The 13,280-nt window shown below is 36.9% G+C and overlaps 3 protein-coding genes and 1 non-coding gene across 4 annotated transcripts; 2 read left to right on the top strand and 2 right to left on the bottom strand.

Annotated features, from left to right (window-relative positions):
- Positions 1–1,045: 1,045 nt before the first annotated feature.
- Positions 1,046–1,118, top strand: TRNAE-CUC. Its single transcript has one exon. It is a non-coding gene; the product is annotated as a tRNA-Glu (tRNA).
- Positions 1,119–1,243: 125 nt separating this feature from the next.
- On the top strand, positions 1,244–6,866 carry LOC106397301 (5'-3' exoribonuclease 3-like). The gene is made up of 23 exons (XM_013837887.3): positions 1,244–1,568; positions 1,709–1,811; positions 1,909–1,985; positions 2,081–2,272; positions 2,360–2,479; positions 2,560–2,622; positions 2,754–2,897; positions 2,991–3,155; positions 3,289–3,366; positions 3,662–3,748; positions 3,842–4,096; positions 4,167–4,262; positions 4,342–4,437; positions 4,521–4,591; positions 4,667–4,795; positions 4,882–4,958; positions 5,053–5,093; positions 5,185–5,259; positions 5,331–5,488; positions 5,569–5,673; positions 5,761–5,836; positions 5,906–6,042; positions 6,128–6,866. The coding sequence occupies exons 1-23, from the start codon at positions 1,365–1,367 to the stop codon at positions 6,687–6,689; spliced, it is 3,111 nt and encodes a 1,036-aa protein (XP_013693341.2). The 5' UTR covers positions 1,244–1,364; the 3' UTR covers positions 6,690–6,866.
- Positions 6,867–6,970: 104 nt separating this feature from the next.
- BNAA02G17360D lies at positions 6,971–8,510 on the bottom strand. The gene is made up of 6 exons (XM_013863192.3): positions 8,314–8,510; positions 7,890–8,041; positions 7,678–7,787; positions 7,515–7,600; positions 7,310–7,414; positions 6,971–7,226 (listed from the first exon to the last, which is right to left on the bottom strand). Exons 1-6 carry the CDS (start codon positions 8,421–8,423, stop codon positions 7,196–7,198), a joined length of 594 nt encoding a protein of 197 aa, XP_013718646.1. The 5' UTR covers positions 8,424–8,510; the 3' UTR covers positions 6,971–7,195.
- Positions 8,511–9,183: 673 nt separating this feature from the next.
- LOC106397310 (endoglucanase 10) lies at positions 9,184–12,803 on the bottom strand. Its single transcript, XM_013837896.3, has 5 exons — positions 12,309–12,803; positions 11,456–11,739; positions 10,562–11,135; positions 9,764–9,930; positions 9,184–9,681 (listed from the first exon to the last, which is right to left on the bottom strand). Exons 1-5 carry the CDS (start codon positions 12,529–12,531, stop codon positions 9,349–9,351), a joined length of 1,581 nt encoding a protein of 526 aa, XP_013693350.1. The 5' UTR covers positions 12,532–12,803; the 3' UTR covers positions 9,184–9,348.
- Positions 12,804–13,280: the final 477 nt, after the last annotated feature.

The following is a 13,280-nucleotide window of genomic DNA, read 5'->3' on the forward strand; positions in this document are numbered from 1 at the left end:
ATGAAATTTGAATAATTGCCATATATACTTAATACGGTCCAATTGAATAATTACAATATTGGTAGAACTATATATAACCTGTTCTAAAATGAAAGATATGAAAAGCCTGTATTAATGACCGTATCACGTTCTCATTTAGGATGTGATCAGAAATTATGGAATAGCTTTATGGTTAACTTAATAATTCATCTCCTCGGCTTGAATTTAAAATAGGTACGTACGGTTCAAAAATCATGCAACTGAATAACATGTAATTCAAAACAAATATACAGACATAGATGCTTAATAGGCCTTTGTTAATAATGTTCAAATAGATTTAAAAACCAAAAACTTTTTTATCCTCATCTCATGCTGTTCGCCCATATTTTGCGAAAACATTTGAAATAATATTTTGGTGTTTTATACGTCTGTTAACCAATTACTGATAGGGTGATAATTTATCAAATTATGAATGATTCCAAACTGTGTTTCACCAAAATGGGGTTCAATGCTCAGAATTATTCAGTTTAGAGGGAATGATAGAAGAAAACTTCGATATAATATAGTACGACCAAGGTCTGAATATGACATATGCGAACCATATAATTGTTTTTACTTTTACATAAGGTAAACACTACTGTAAATATTGTAGCCTTAATAACATGATACGGTGACTTTCGTGAGAATATAAAATAGCACTCCACTTATATGTATGGTAAGACAATGACATTTGATGTAATTTCTCTAGTGAAGCAAGGAGATTTTATTAAATGGGCTGAAAGTGATTGTGGTGCTGCCACCTTAGCATGGCACCCTTGTAAATAACTTACACTTTAGAGGTTTATTTTTCAAATTGCTCCTTGATTAATAAAAAAGGGATATAACACTATATATACGTTGAATAGTTCTGCCAGTTTGTTTAGTCATTGGATCATCCAACTTGTCGGAGACGGTACCCAACCGATCGACGTGTATTGGCCTATTAATTTATTAAGCCTCCGTGTCACCCGCGTCTTAGAACAATGTACTACAAGAAAATATTGGTTTAATTTTAGCAATACACGAATCCGTTGTAGTCTAGCTGGTCAGGATACTCGGCTCTCACCCGAGAGACCCGGGTTCGAGTCCCGGCAACGGAGATATCTTTTTTGGTTTCATTGGGCTTCTAAATAAGTTTTGTTTTAGCCAATACAAAAGCCCAAACCAATATGTCGTTATTGAATTGTGTTAAGCCCAATTAATTTGATTTGATCCGAATATCCGATTCCTAACAAAAAACAAAACAGTTAACACGCCCTTCTTCAGACCTTACCCGCCGCCGGCAACCAAACCGTCGATTTGAGTAGACTCTCTCTCTCGGCGTGCTCAGGTTTGATCGTTGAAGAATGGGAGTGCCGGCGTTTTACCGGTGGTTAGCGGAGAAGTATCCGTTGATTGTCTCCGACGTCGTCGAGGAAGAGGCCGTCGAAATCGAGGGAATCAAGATCCCGGTGGACACCAGCAAACCTAACCCTAACGATCTCGAATACGATAATCTCTACCTTGACATGAACGGTATCATCCATCCTTGCTTCCACCCTGAAGACAGGGTACGTTTTGATTCATTCCCCCTTTGTGCACTCTTTGACATTATAAAGTTTTCAACTTTCATTTATAAAGTGTGTGTGGTGTTAGTTGTTTTTGGTTTTGACTGTTTTTTTTAGATTAAAGATTGTGTTTGTGGTTGCAGCCATCTCCGACTACCTTTGAGGAGGTGTTTCAGTGTATGTTTGACTATATTGATAGACTGTTTGTGATGGTGCGGCCCAGGAAGCTGCTCTACATGGCTATTGGTAAGTGTGGGAAAGTTTTTTATTCTCTCTGTCTGCCAACATAGCTTTCTTTTTAGGTTGAAGGTTAATCATCCTTGTGTTTCATTTCGGGTGTTAGATGGTGTTGCTCCAAGAGCTAAAATGAATCAACAGAGGTCTAGACGTTTTAGATCTGCTAAAGATGCATCTGATGCTGTATGTACCACCTTCTATTCCCCACCCCCTACACTGGCATGTGGTTTCTACTATGTAGTTAAACTTTGTTTTTGTTGACGTTGTTAATCTTACAGGCTGCTGAAGAAGAAAAGCTGCGAGAGGAGTTTGAGAGGGAGGGTAGAAAACTCCCTCCTAAAATTGACTCTCAAGTGTTTGATTCCAACGTTATTACACCTGGAACAGAGTTCATGGGTGTTCTCTCTATCGCCCTGCAATATTATGTGCACCTTAGACTTAATCATGATGTTGGTTGGAAAAACGTCAAGGTATGAGTATAGCTGTTTAGCATTTTCTATGTCTTGTTCACACGATTGGTTTTGAGACTAATTTTTTACCTGTTGTACTTGCAAAAGGTTATCCTTTCAGATGCAAACGTTCCAGGGGAAGGAGAGCATAAAATCATGTCATACATTCGTCTTCAAAGAAACATTCCTGGTTTTGACCCTAATACTCGGCATTGCTTGTATGGACTGGTATGAAGTCTTCATCTTCTGATTCTGTGGTCTTATTGTCTGTTCATTTTCTCACTTTGCCCTGCTGCTTTCATTGACAGGACGCTGACCTGATTATGTTAGGCTTGGCAACTCACGAAGTTCATTTTTCAATCCTTCGAGAGGTTTTTCATACACTCCTCTTGTTTTGTGTACTCAATCCTGTGATTAAAGGACACTTCTATATTTTATTTTCTAAAAAATAAAGAAAGTGAGGAACCAAGCTGAAACATGAAAGCGTTATCCCATGATTTAGGTGGTATTCACTCCTGGACAGCAGGACAAATGCTTCTTGTGTGGTCAAATGGGACATATGGCTGCAGATTGCGAAGGAAAAGCAAAGAAGAGAGCAGGTGAATTTGATGAGAAGGGCGATGGTTTTGTCAAAAAGCCATATCAGGTTTGAATTTCAAGACCGAGTTCGTCAGTTACAGTCCTTATGTGTGATAATATTGTCAGTTCTCATGTTTTTGTTTCCTTTTTTTTTTGTCAGTTTCTTCATATATGGATTCTTAGAGAGTACCTGGAGTTTGAAATGAGGATTCCCAACCCACCGTTTGAGATTGATCTGGAGCGCATTGTTGATGATTTCATCTTCATATGTTTCTTTGTCGGCAACGATTTCTTGCCACATATGCCAACACTGGAGATTCGGGAGGTTTGTGCTGTATTGGCTTTGAGTTTATAATAAGTTGTCCTTCAAAGAACCTTTAAGTGATGCCCTAGTATGATATATCCTTGTTAGCATTAGAAAATATTACTTGATGAAACATGTTTCTTCATATCTCCAGGGTGCTATCAACTTGCTTATGGCTGTTTACAAGAAGGAATTTAGGTCACTGGACGGCTATCTAACTGATGGATGCAAGGTGCTTATTCTCACTTTGATATTAGACTTCGGCATGCCGGTTCGGTTTGGCCGAAAACTAGCTAAATTGACCCGAAAAGTTTGGTTCGGAATTTTGGTATAGTTTGGTGTTTTAAAAAATAATAATAAAACCGAACAGACCGAAAACCAATTTTTATTTTAACTTGCCTAACTGAACCAAACACTAACCGAACTGAACCGAAAAACTGAACATTTCGATTCATGTTCTTCCTTTTTTCCAATTCACCCTTAGCTGACATGGTTTTGACTTTATCTTCCGGTTTAATCTTCTCCAGCCAAATTTAGAGAGGGTGGAACAGTTTATTCAAGCTATAGGATCATTCGAAGATAAGATATTTCAGAAAAGAACCAGGTTACATCAGGTACATCGTCTTTCTAGAAAACATTACTTCTTTTTTGGTTGTGATGTATTAATTATTGATGATGTTTTTGTTTTACTCTGGTTTATATATCAGAGACAAGCAGAAAGAATAAAGGGAGATAAAGCTCGGAAAAGAAGAATGGATGATGCAGCTCCCACAGTCCAGCCAGAGTCTCTTGTTCCCGTTGAAAGATTTAGTGGTTCTCGACTTGCCTCGGCTCCTGTTCCTTCACCGTTTCAGCCTAGTGATGGAGTAGGGTCTGCTCCACATCAGAAAGCACGACGTCTATCTTCAGGGTCCAGTATTGGTGCTGCTATTGTCGACGTCGAGAACAGTCTTGAACCTGACGTATGCATTCCTGGCTCTGTAGATGATCTTATTGACTGAACAATCATACTAAAATTTGTGCTTGCTTCAGGAAAATGAGAACAAGGAAGAACTAAAGACAAAGCTCAAGGAGTTAATCCGTGAGAAATCTGATGCTTTCAACTCGGATACTCATGAAGAGGATAAGGTTTGTTCTTTGTTCTTCAGTTACCCTTTTGTTTTGGTCTACCTTCATTGCCGAAAAAGCTTTTTCTTATTTTGCATAGGTGAAGCTAGGGGAACCTGGATGGAGAGAAAGATATTATGAAGAGAAGTTCTCAGTTACAACCATTGAAGAGATGGAAAGAATAAGAAAGGATGTTGTGAGTTTGAGAACGTTCGTTATATACTTCCCATCTGGAGAGGTTTTAAATTTTTAATATGTGAAACATTGGGTTTGTGCCAGGTTTTGAAGTACACAGAAGGCCTTTGTTGGGTCATGCATTACTACATGGAAGGTGTTTGCTCCTGGCAGTGGTTAGTTCCCTACACTTGGCCTGATATAGTGGTGATCTTATCTGTTTTGATACATCTGTACTTTTGATGTTACAGGTTTTATCCTTACCATTATGCACCGTTTGCTTCTGATCTCAAGGATCTGGGAGAGCTGGATATTAAGTTTGAATTAGGAACTCCATTCAAGCCTTTCAATCAACTTCTTGGGGTGTTCCCAGCTGCAAGGTTGGGAAAACAATGCTCTTTCTTTCTTCTACATTCTTGTTTCCTTTGTAATATGGTTTGTCTGAAACTGTTACTTCATTTGGCAGTTCGCATGCTCTTCCAGAGCGCTATAGGACCTTGATGACTGATCCCAACTCTCCCATCATTGATTTTTACCCAACTGGTACTGCTTTTTTTTCCTCTAAATGATTCACTCAGTGTCAACTGTCGGAACAAGTTATATATATATGTATATCTCATTCTGTTATTTTGTCCAGATTTTGAAGTTGACATGAACGGGAAGCGTTATTCCTGGCAGGTAATCAATCTCTCTGTCTTTTGTCAATCCCTTCCTCATTTATTGAAACACTGTCCCTAAATTTTGAGCCTATTTAATTCTGTTTTTAAAGGGTATTGCTAAGCTGCCTTTCATTGATGAAAGACGCCTTCTAGAGGCTGTTTCCGAAGTTGAATTCACATTGACGGTATGGTGCCAACACTTCATATCTTATGATGATCAGGATGCACGTTTAAGTTTCTTTTTTTGAATCTGTAGGATGAAGAGAAGCGTAGAAACAGCAGGATGTGCGACATGCTTTTCATAGCAACTTCTCATCGCCTGGCTGAACTCATCTTTTCTCTCGACAACCATTGTCGGCAACTGAGTGCCAGGGAGAGAATAGACCTCAAGGTTCAGATCAAACCTGAGCTCAGGTTCGTAAAATCAAATGGAAACATAACTCTTTTAAGATTCTTCCTATCTTGTTTCCTGATGTTGTTAAAACTACTTGCAGTGATGGTATGAACGGCTACTTGACGCCATGTTCAGGAGAGACTCACCCGCCTATATTCAGGTCCCCAATGGAGGGTATGGAGGACATCTTGGCCAACCAAGTCATGTGAGAGATCACAAACCTACTTTTTTCATAAATAATCATTGATTAAAAAAACATTCGAAACTGATTTGTTTTCTCTGCTTCTCTCAGATGTTGCATTTACAGACTTCCGGATGTACATAGTCACATAACCAGACCTCCTCCCGGTGTCATCTTCCCTAAGAAGGTACACAACACCACAATGTCTTGTCTACTTATGTCTATGGTAGCTTTAAGTTGGTTTGTTTTCTTTCAGATTGTGAACATAGGTGACTTGAAACCACCACCTCCTCTTTGGCACGAGGACAATGGAAGGAGACCTATGCATAATAATAATTATAACAATAATCATTATAATAATAACAATAATCATTATAATAATAATCAAGGAAGGTAATAATATAATCATTGAATCAAGTTTAAAACAATTTTGTCTAATTTGCAAAATTGTTAATTAATTTCTTTTCAATCCTTGAAGGCAAAACCCACCTGGAAGTTTATCTGGGCTGCATCTAGGAGACGCAGCACATCGTCTTGTCACCAACAGCTTACAGACGAGAACAGACCGGCATGGATATCAAGCAGCAGATGGACATCATCAGCAGCATCATCATGGTCACGGCTACAATCAACCGCCGTATGCTCCACAAGTTTCTTACCAGTATGGTGGCTATAATGCTCCTCCGCATGGCGTCCAAGACTATGCTCCGCCACAGTCAAGACAACCTCCGTATCAAAGCCGAGGTGGGTACCAACCTCGTGGAAGCAGTGGGAGATTCCCATCGGATCCTTACCCGGTTCAGTCACGTGGAGGAGGTCACCACCGTGACAACAGAGGTGGTAGAGGGTACTCTGGTGGCTACAACCAACATCAACAACAACAACAACATTGGGATGGTCAAGGTGGGGAGGAGCATTATAATAACCAACGAGGGTATGGTGGTGGTCAGCATCATCGTCAGCAAGGTGGTGACCGCAACCGTAGAGGAGGTGGGAGTCATCATCATCATGATCAAGGCCCTAGACATCATCGATATTAAAAGCACAATGTAGTTGTTTGTATCATTAGAGTTGAGCCTGCTCTTGGTTCTGTGGTTTTAGGATTAAGAGTACTTGGCTTGCTACGATTTTTATCATTATTATCTGGTGTACCTTAAGGTTTTGTAGTATAACCTTGTTTCTAAACAATTGTTTTAATCGATTTATCTTTGAAGAAACTAAAGAGTAGTTATTGGATTAATGATTTGATTTCAAAGTTACTTTTTTGTTTACCTTGCTGATAATTAGTAATCAAGAAAATGATTTGATTACACAAAAGAGATTAGTTTTGGAAAACATGAGATTTGCAATTGAATAACACTAACAAAAATTGAAGTATGAATTACAAACATCCAACACTGCCAGATTTTAGATTCCATTTAAAAACAAAAATATCAAATTGAAAATACATCATTGAGTGGATAACTGAATCAATCAAGACTTTTCTTCAATTTAAGCTTGGGATGATCTATATAATGTGTCATTCAACTTTATGTTGGAGTCTTCCTCAGGCTATTTTCCTTCGTTTATGATCATCCCTGAAGAAAAGAAAAGGAGGATTCTTAATAAAAGATGAGGATCACAGTGATAAGTAAAGAAGAGTGTACAAATCAAGACTAACCTATCCATATGCAAAGCTTCTTCAGACTGCTTTTCCAGCCACTTAACGCATCCTGTGTTAGCCGGAAGTAGGGATCCAGCTATATGCATCACCTCTTCATCAAAACTAATCACAAGTAGTCAAAAGGTGAGTCAACACTAAACATCCAAGCAGGCCACGGTTTCGTAGTAATAGGCGAAAGAAGCTAAAAGAGAGAGTTAGTCACCTTTCGACTTGAAGGCGTAACATGGTTCCAACCTTTAGTACGTGCCGTTTATGAGAGCTGCTCACAAAGCAATCTTCACCATTTCTCTGAATAGAACAAAAGATTAAATCACTCAAACTGGATCAAATTTAAACTACAATTCAAGAGTCAATAACAATAATACCATTCTGTACTTGAATTCTTCACGGATATCAATATCAGTTACGACAGCAGCAGAAAAACCAAGAACAATGACATGGATCGTCTCTGGAGAAATCTTGACAATCTTCCCTTCTGCAAAAAAAAACAGACAGGAGAGATCATCATCCATCCATCAAGCTCAAAGAAGAAAGTCAATCAAAAGTGTGTGTAATGACATCTTCTTCTCTTTCTTACCAACAAGACTATTAGGCTTGGGGTTAAACAGAAGAAGACTTGCTTCTACTTTGACGCCAAAGTAAGGATTAAGCCCTGCAAGGATCTTAGCTCCTTTGCTTTTGACAGTTACATCAAAAGCTAATAATACCCCATCAAATATTTCATCATACCTTCAAAAAAAAAAAACAAAAATCAAAAACAAATCACTACAACAAAGTTAAGCAGTACTAGTAATCAAGAAGACAACTTTTCTTCACACGGAAAAACAGAACCAAGCTATATCATCACAACCCATAAATCGAAAATTCATTTAGCTCATAAAGCATAAGACTTTAGGTTAACCCATCAGTCGAAAACTGATTTAGCTCATAAAGGATGAAACTTTAGGTTAGCCCAGAAGTAAAAAATCGAAACTTTGACGAGAAGTTTAAAGGGAACGAACTGGAAGAGAAGAGAGCTGAGCTCGCGACAGATGGCTTTAAGCTTGTTTCCACTCTTGGAAGGATGAATGTAAACCAACAACTCCGCGTTTGTGAGCTTTAGACCCTCCATGGAAGAAGATCTAGTTTCTGTTGATAGATGAGCAGAGAAAGAAACGATAAATTGAGGAAGAAGATGATGCCGTCGTCGTCGTCTACAGAGATTAGGGTTTTAAAGCCCACCACAACAGGCCAAAGGGTTTAAACGCGAACCAAACCGACGGTCGGACCAAGTTAAACCATGAACCGAAAATGTATTCGAGTTGGATAAATAAAACCTGATTTATTTGTAATTTTTTTTTTATCAAAAATCATATTTAATTACTTTAATTCTATAAAATTTATTATATTACATTTAAAAAAATTTATAACTAATAAATATTTAAAGCCAAAATAATAAGTCTATACTTATATTTCAAAATTAATTTTTTATTTAATTTTCATTTGCTTTGCATTTAAATTTTATAATTATTTATATTAAAAATTTAATAATTTGATTTAGTTGTTTATAAAATTTATCCAAAATAAAAAAAAATTAGGATTCAATTTAATTGAATTTGGTTAAACCCGAAGAAAAAAATTTAGGATTCAATTTAATTGAATTTGGTTAAACTCATAAAAATATTTTCGGTTCAGTTATCAGTTTGCTTTTGAAAGCATGGATCTAAGTTCAAATCCAAAGAAAACAGTTCGTTGATTTTACCCGAATTTATACTGGTCATAACAGTTTCGTTATTTTAAAACTAACCGGACCAGTTCATATCGTTTGCAGTCCTTAAAGCACTAGTTAACAACTTATGCAGTGTTACGAAGATTTTGTTATGGATTTAGTCTTTCTGTTTTGTATTTTTTCTTTTCTGAAAGTTTGAATTCTACTACAACACTCATCAACATATCAAGCAATACACAATGGTGAATAAACACATACACACTCGTAGGGAAGACAAAAAAAGACGAAAGAAATGAGTGATTTTAACAAGGCTCTTAATACATAGAGCTCACTTCAATGACTGTAGAGCAGAAGAGGTAGTAACAAGACTAGACATGAGACCAACGAGTAAGGCATTGTTATAAGTAGTTGGCTCGTTCTGCCTCACATTGTCTCGTGCGTCGCGGAACGTCTCGTTTAAGAAAGGTCCACCTACTAGTGCACCATATGCTATGTTTGGGTTTGGTTTCGTCGAGTTAAAATACTCGAACCCGTCTAAGCATCCTGTTGTTGCATCTTCAGGTATCGAAGCGCCTCTATGATGGATATATTCTGGGTACTTGTCTCCATAACCAACCACGAAGCTCATCCCCATAGCATTCTTCCCCAATATGTAATCAGCCTTACAAGAAGATACTATATATAGTAAGACTTTATGTTTTTTTTTGTTATGTATAGATTATTTATGCTGTTGTTGTTATTACCTGTGATTTGGCAAAGTCTCTGAGCTCTGTTGCTTTAAAGATCTTCCCGTTGCAAGATATCTTATGGAGACGGGAAGTGAGCATGTAATCACTGAACAGTGAGGCTAAGAATGCTGCGGAGACTGATTGTTGCAGCGCGTTCCACTCACTGACCAATACAAGACCACCTATTGAACAAAAAGATAATTCAAACATTCAAGCTTTTATAAGAAACTGATCTATATGTTTATATATGAAGTAGGCGTTCGGAGTTCGGGTAGTTCGGTTCGGCCAAAATCTTGCCAAATTGAATCGAAAATAGTTCAGTTCAGTAACACGGTCGTTCGGTTTTAAATTTTTTACCAAAACTAATCAAAGTTTTGGATTTCAGTTATATTTCGGTTAAAATTTTGAATAATTTAGAGTAACTAGGTGATTTTCCCGTGCTCATACACGAATATAAATATTTTAAAAGTAAATATACTATAATAACTGATTGCTATTTACTTTTAAATTTAAATTAATTTATAATTTGTATGCATCATTTATATTAATAATATTATATTACTTTATTATGCATATGATTTTATATATGTTATATCTAATCAGTTTTGCTGTTTTTACAGTGAGTAATTACTGTTAGTTTGGATAATTTTGTTCAAAATTTTGGTTAATTAGGTTCCAAACTTGGTAATATTTTTATTTTGAAAACCGAACCAAACCGAAAACCAAAATATTTTATAAACTTGGTGCGGTTCGGTGAGTTCGGTTCAAACCGCAGGCTTAATTTATTATGAAGTACTGAAAGTGAGAAGTTACCGTTTGATCTACTAGTAGTAGCTGTTGGAGATTTTGGTAGAAGACCACACATGACAGCTTTAGCTGTATCCCTGTAACTTCCAAGTCCCTTGCTCCCTGACAAATCTTTCTTAAAGAACAGTAACCTTGATAGCAGCACCTGTGTTCCAGCAAGCTTATTGTCCCAACTGAACCAAGTTGGGTTACCAAAACTTGCAAACTCGTTTCCATGCTTAGTGACATAGTCAAGGTAAGTTTTGTCCTCTGTCGCGTGGTACAACCAGCTGGCTGCCCATAGCAGCTCGTCTCCATACCCCGTCGAATTGTAATAGTCCTGAACCTCTGGTATGTTGACACTGTAAGAGCCTCTTTTAGTGTCTGCAAAATCAAACAGCTGCTTGGCATGTTTCAGAAGCGTGGCTGAATACTGAGGATCGCTGTCCTTGAACACTAAAGACGCTGAAGCCATGGCTGCAGCAGTTTCCGCAGCAACCTCAGTCCCTGGAGTGTCTGCATCAATCTTGATAAGTGGTCTCTTCCCTTTCATGGTCTCTGGTCTCTCCCAGCATGGATGATCTACCTTTGGATCTCCCACCTACATCAAAATATAATCATCAACAATAATACTAACAAAATCAGAGTCTTTGCACACGAAAACATATCCAAACTATATCATCTACTAGTCAGTCAAGTCTCAAACTATTTTTAGGCCTTGTGCAAAAAAATAATTAATAGTATATATAAAAGTAATGATCAAAAATTAATAGCTCTAGTTAATACATGTCTACACTTTTTCTTGAAACTATAGACTAAATTTAAAAATATAATTAAAATTTAAAATGTTATTCTTTAATTTATATATATATACACACTTGTACATGCTATTAGACGCCTGTATTTATACGATTCTCCTACCTGAATATAGAGCACATTATCAGAAGGGTGAGCTTTGATGAAGTAGTCAGTGGTCCATCTAAGCGATTCTTTAGCAGGATCCAACTGGTTCACTACATCCATCTGATCACCATACTCAAGAATGGACCAAGACAAGACAGTAGCAGTGAAAGCCATAGGGAAACCAAACTTGATATGATCTCCAGCGTCATACAATCCTTTGGAAAGATCAAGATCCGCTTCGCTTCCATCTTTCAGACCTGAATCTCCTCTCCAAGATATCTTATTATTCACCAATTTACCAGCTGCATCAATCAAACAAGAACATCATTAGTTTCCCAAAAAGGAAACACAATCACAAGAAAAATCGTCAACGGCTTGCCAGATACTCTTACTCCTCCATTCCGAAAAGATCCATGTTTTAGAGAAAAAAAAATATTGTTTGAGAAATATACATTTTTATTTTTTTGTGCATTATTTGATGGTAAATTGTAAACTTCAAAAAAAGAATTGTTTTAACTGAAATTATATTAATTAAAAGTTGTGAGAAATAGTTAATCACAAAAAGGTATGCATTGATAATCAAAACTTAATATATTTTCATAAGACTGGATTAGAAATTAAACTATGTAGCTTAAGATACGTAGCAAAGAGATCTGTATATCAAACATGAACATTATACTTAAAACTGAATTAGAAACTTCAATCTACCAGCTGCATCAAAGATATTATATTGTTCACCAATCTACCAGCTGAATCAAACATGCACCATTATTAGTTTCCCAAAAGGGAAACTCAATCACAAGAAAATAGTCAAATAAGACTAATTTAGAAACTTCTGATCTGCAGATTAAGAAGAGATGTGTTTTATTACATTTCTGGATATCGAAGAACTGTAAGGAGAGTTTGAGAGCGTCGGCGTATTTCTTATCGATGGCGCCGGGAGGTCCGGGGACGGGACCAGCTCCGTCGCCGTCATCGGATTTCTTCATTTTTGATTTGACCATGTAGACGACGGCGAGGATAACGGCAGCTAATACGATGAGCGCTATAAACCAGCCGCACCATCCTCTCGACTTCGATTTCTCCTCTCCCATTGTTTTTTTTGTCGGTGGAGTTGAAGATGCAGCAGAGATTGATTAGATCCGGATCAATGCAGCTGCATTCGTGGAGAAGAGTAGATGAATTAGCTTTCCGAGATCTGAGAATCAAGAGGAAGAAGAGTGATGGGATGATGAATTCAAAGGAAGGTTAGGAGACTAGCTTCGAACCAGTGGTTAAGTTAAAGTCGGTGGAGTATGAAGCGGGATTTGAGATCTATTTTCTTCCTCTAATTACTTTAATACCCTCCTTTCCGCGAAACAAGAAGCAGCCAAAAGCCAAGTCCGACTCGTGTTTAGTGTCATATCGACCTGATCTGTCTAATTCATTATTAGTCTTTTTATTTTGTCGGCAAAGGATTTAACATCTATAAAATTACATAAGATCTATGATTAGTAAAGTTCTCTTACAAATATTAGTATTTTAATAAGTTTTTACTCAAATCTTGATTACTTAAGCTATTCTTAAAAAACCACATGTCAAATTGTCTACTGAATTTTCACCAAATATCTAATATTTTTTTATTTGAGAAATTTTATTTAATTTTATGTTTAGTTGGTGAAAAATTATTTTAAAACTCTATTTTTTTAAAGATTTTAGAGTTCTTACGAGTTGATCTAGTTAAGCTATCCGTTTCAGTGTTGGCTTGTCACTCTATATAGGAGAAAATGAATTTATCAGAAAACTTAATTTGTTTAATTGTATCACCAACATAAATGATCAAAAGATCATTCAGTATTTAAGT

Source organism: Brassica napus, chromosome A2 (assembly GCF_020379485.1).
Source record: "Brassica napus cultivar Da-Ae chromosome A2, Da-Ae, whole genome shotgun sequence".
In the NCBI taxonomy this organism is placed as follows: domain Eukaryota; kingdom Viridiplantae; phylum Streptophyta; class Magnoliopsida; order Brassicales; family Brassicaceae; genus Brassica; species Brassica napus.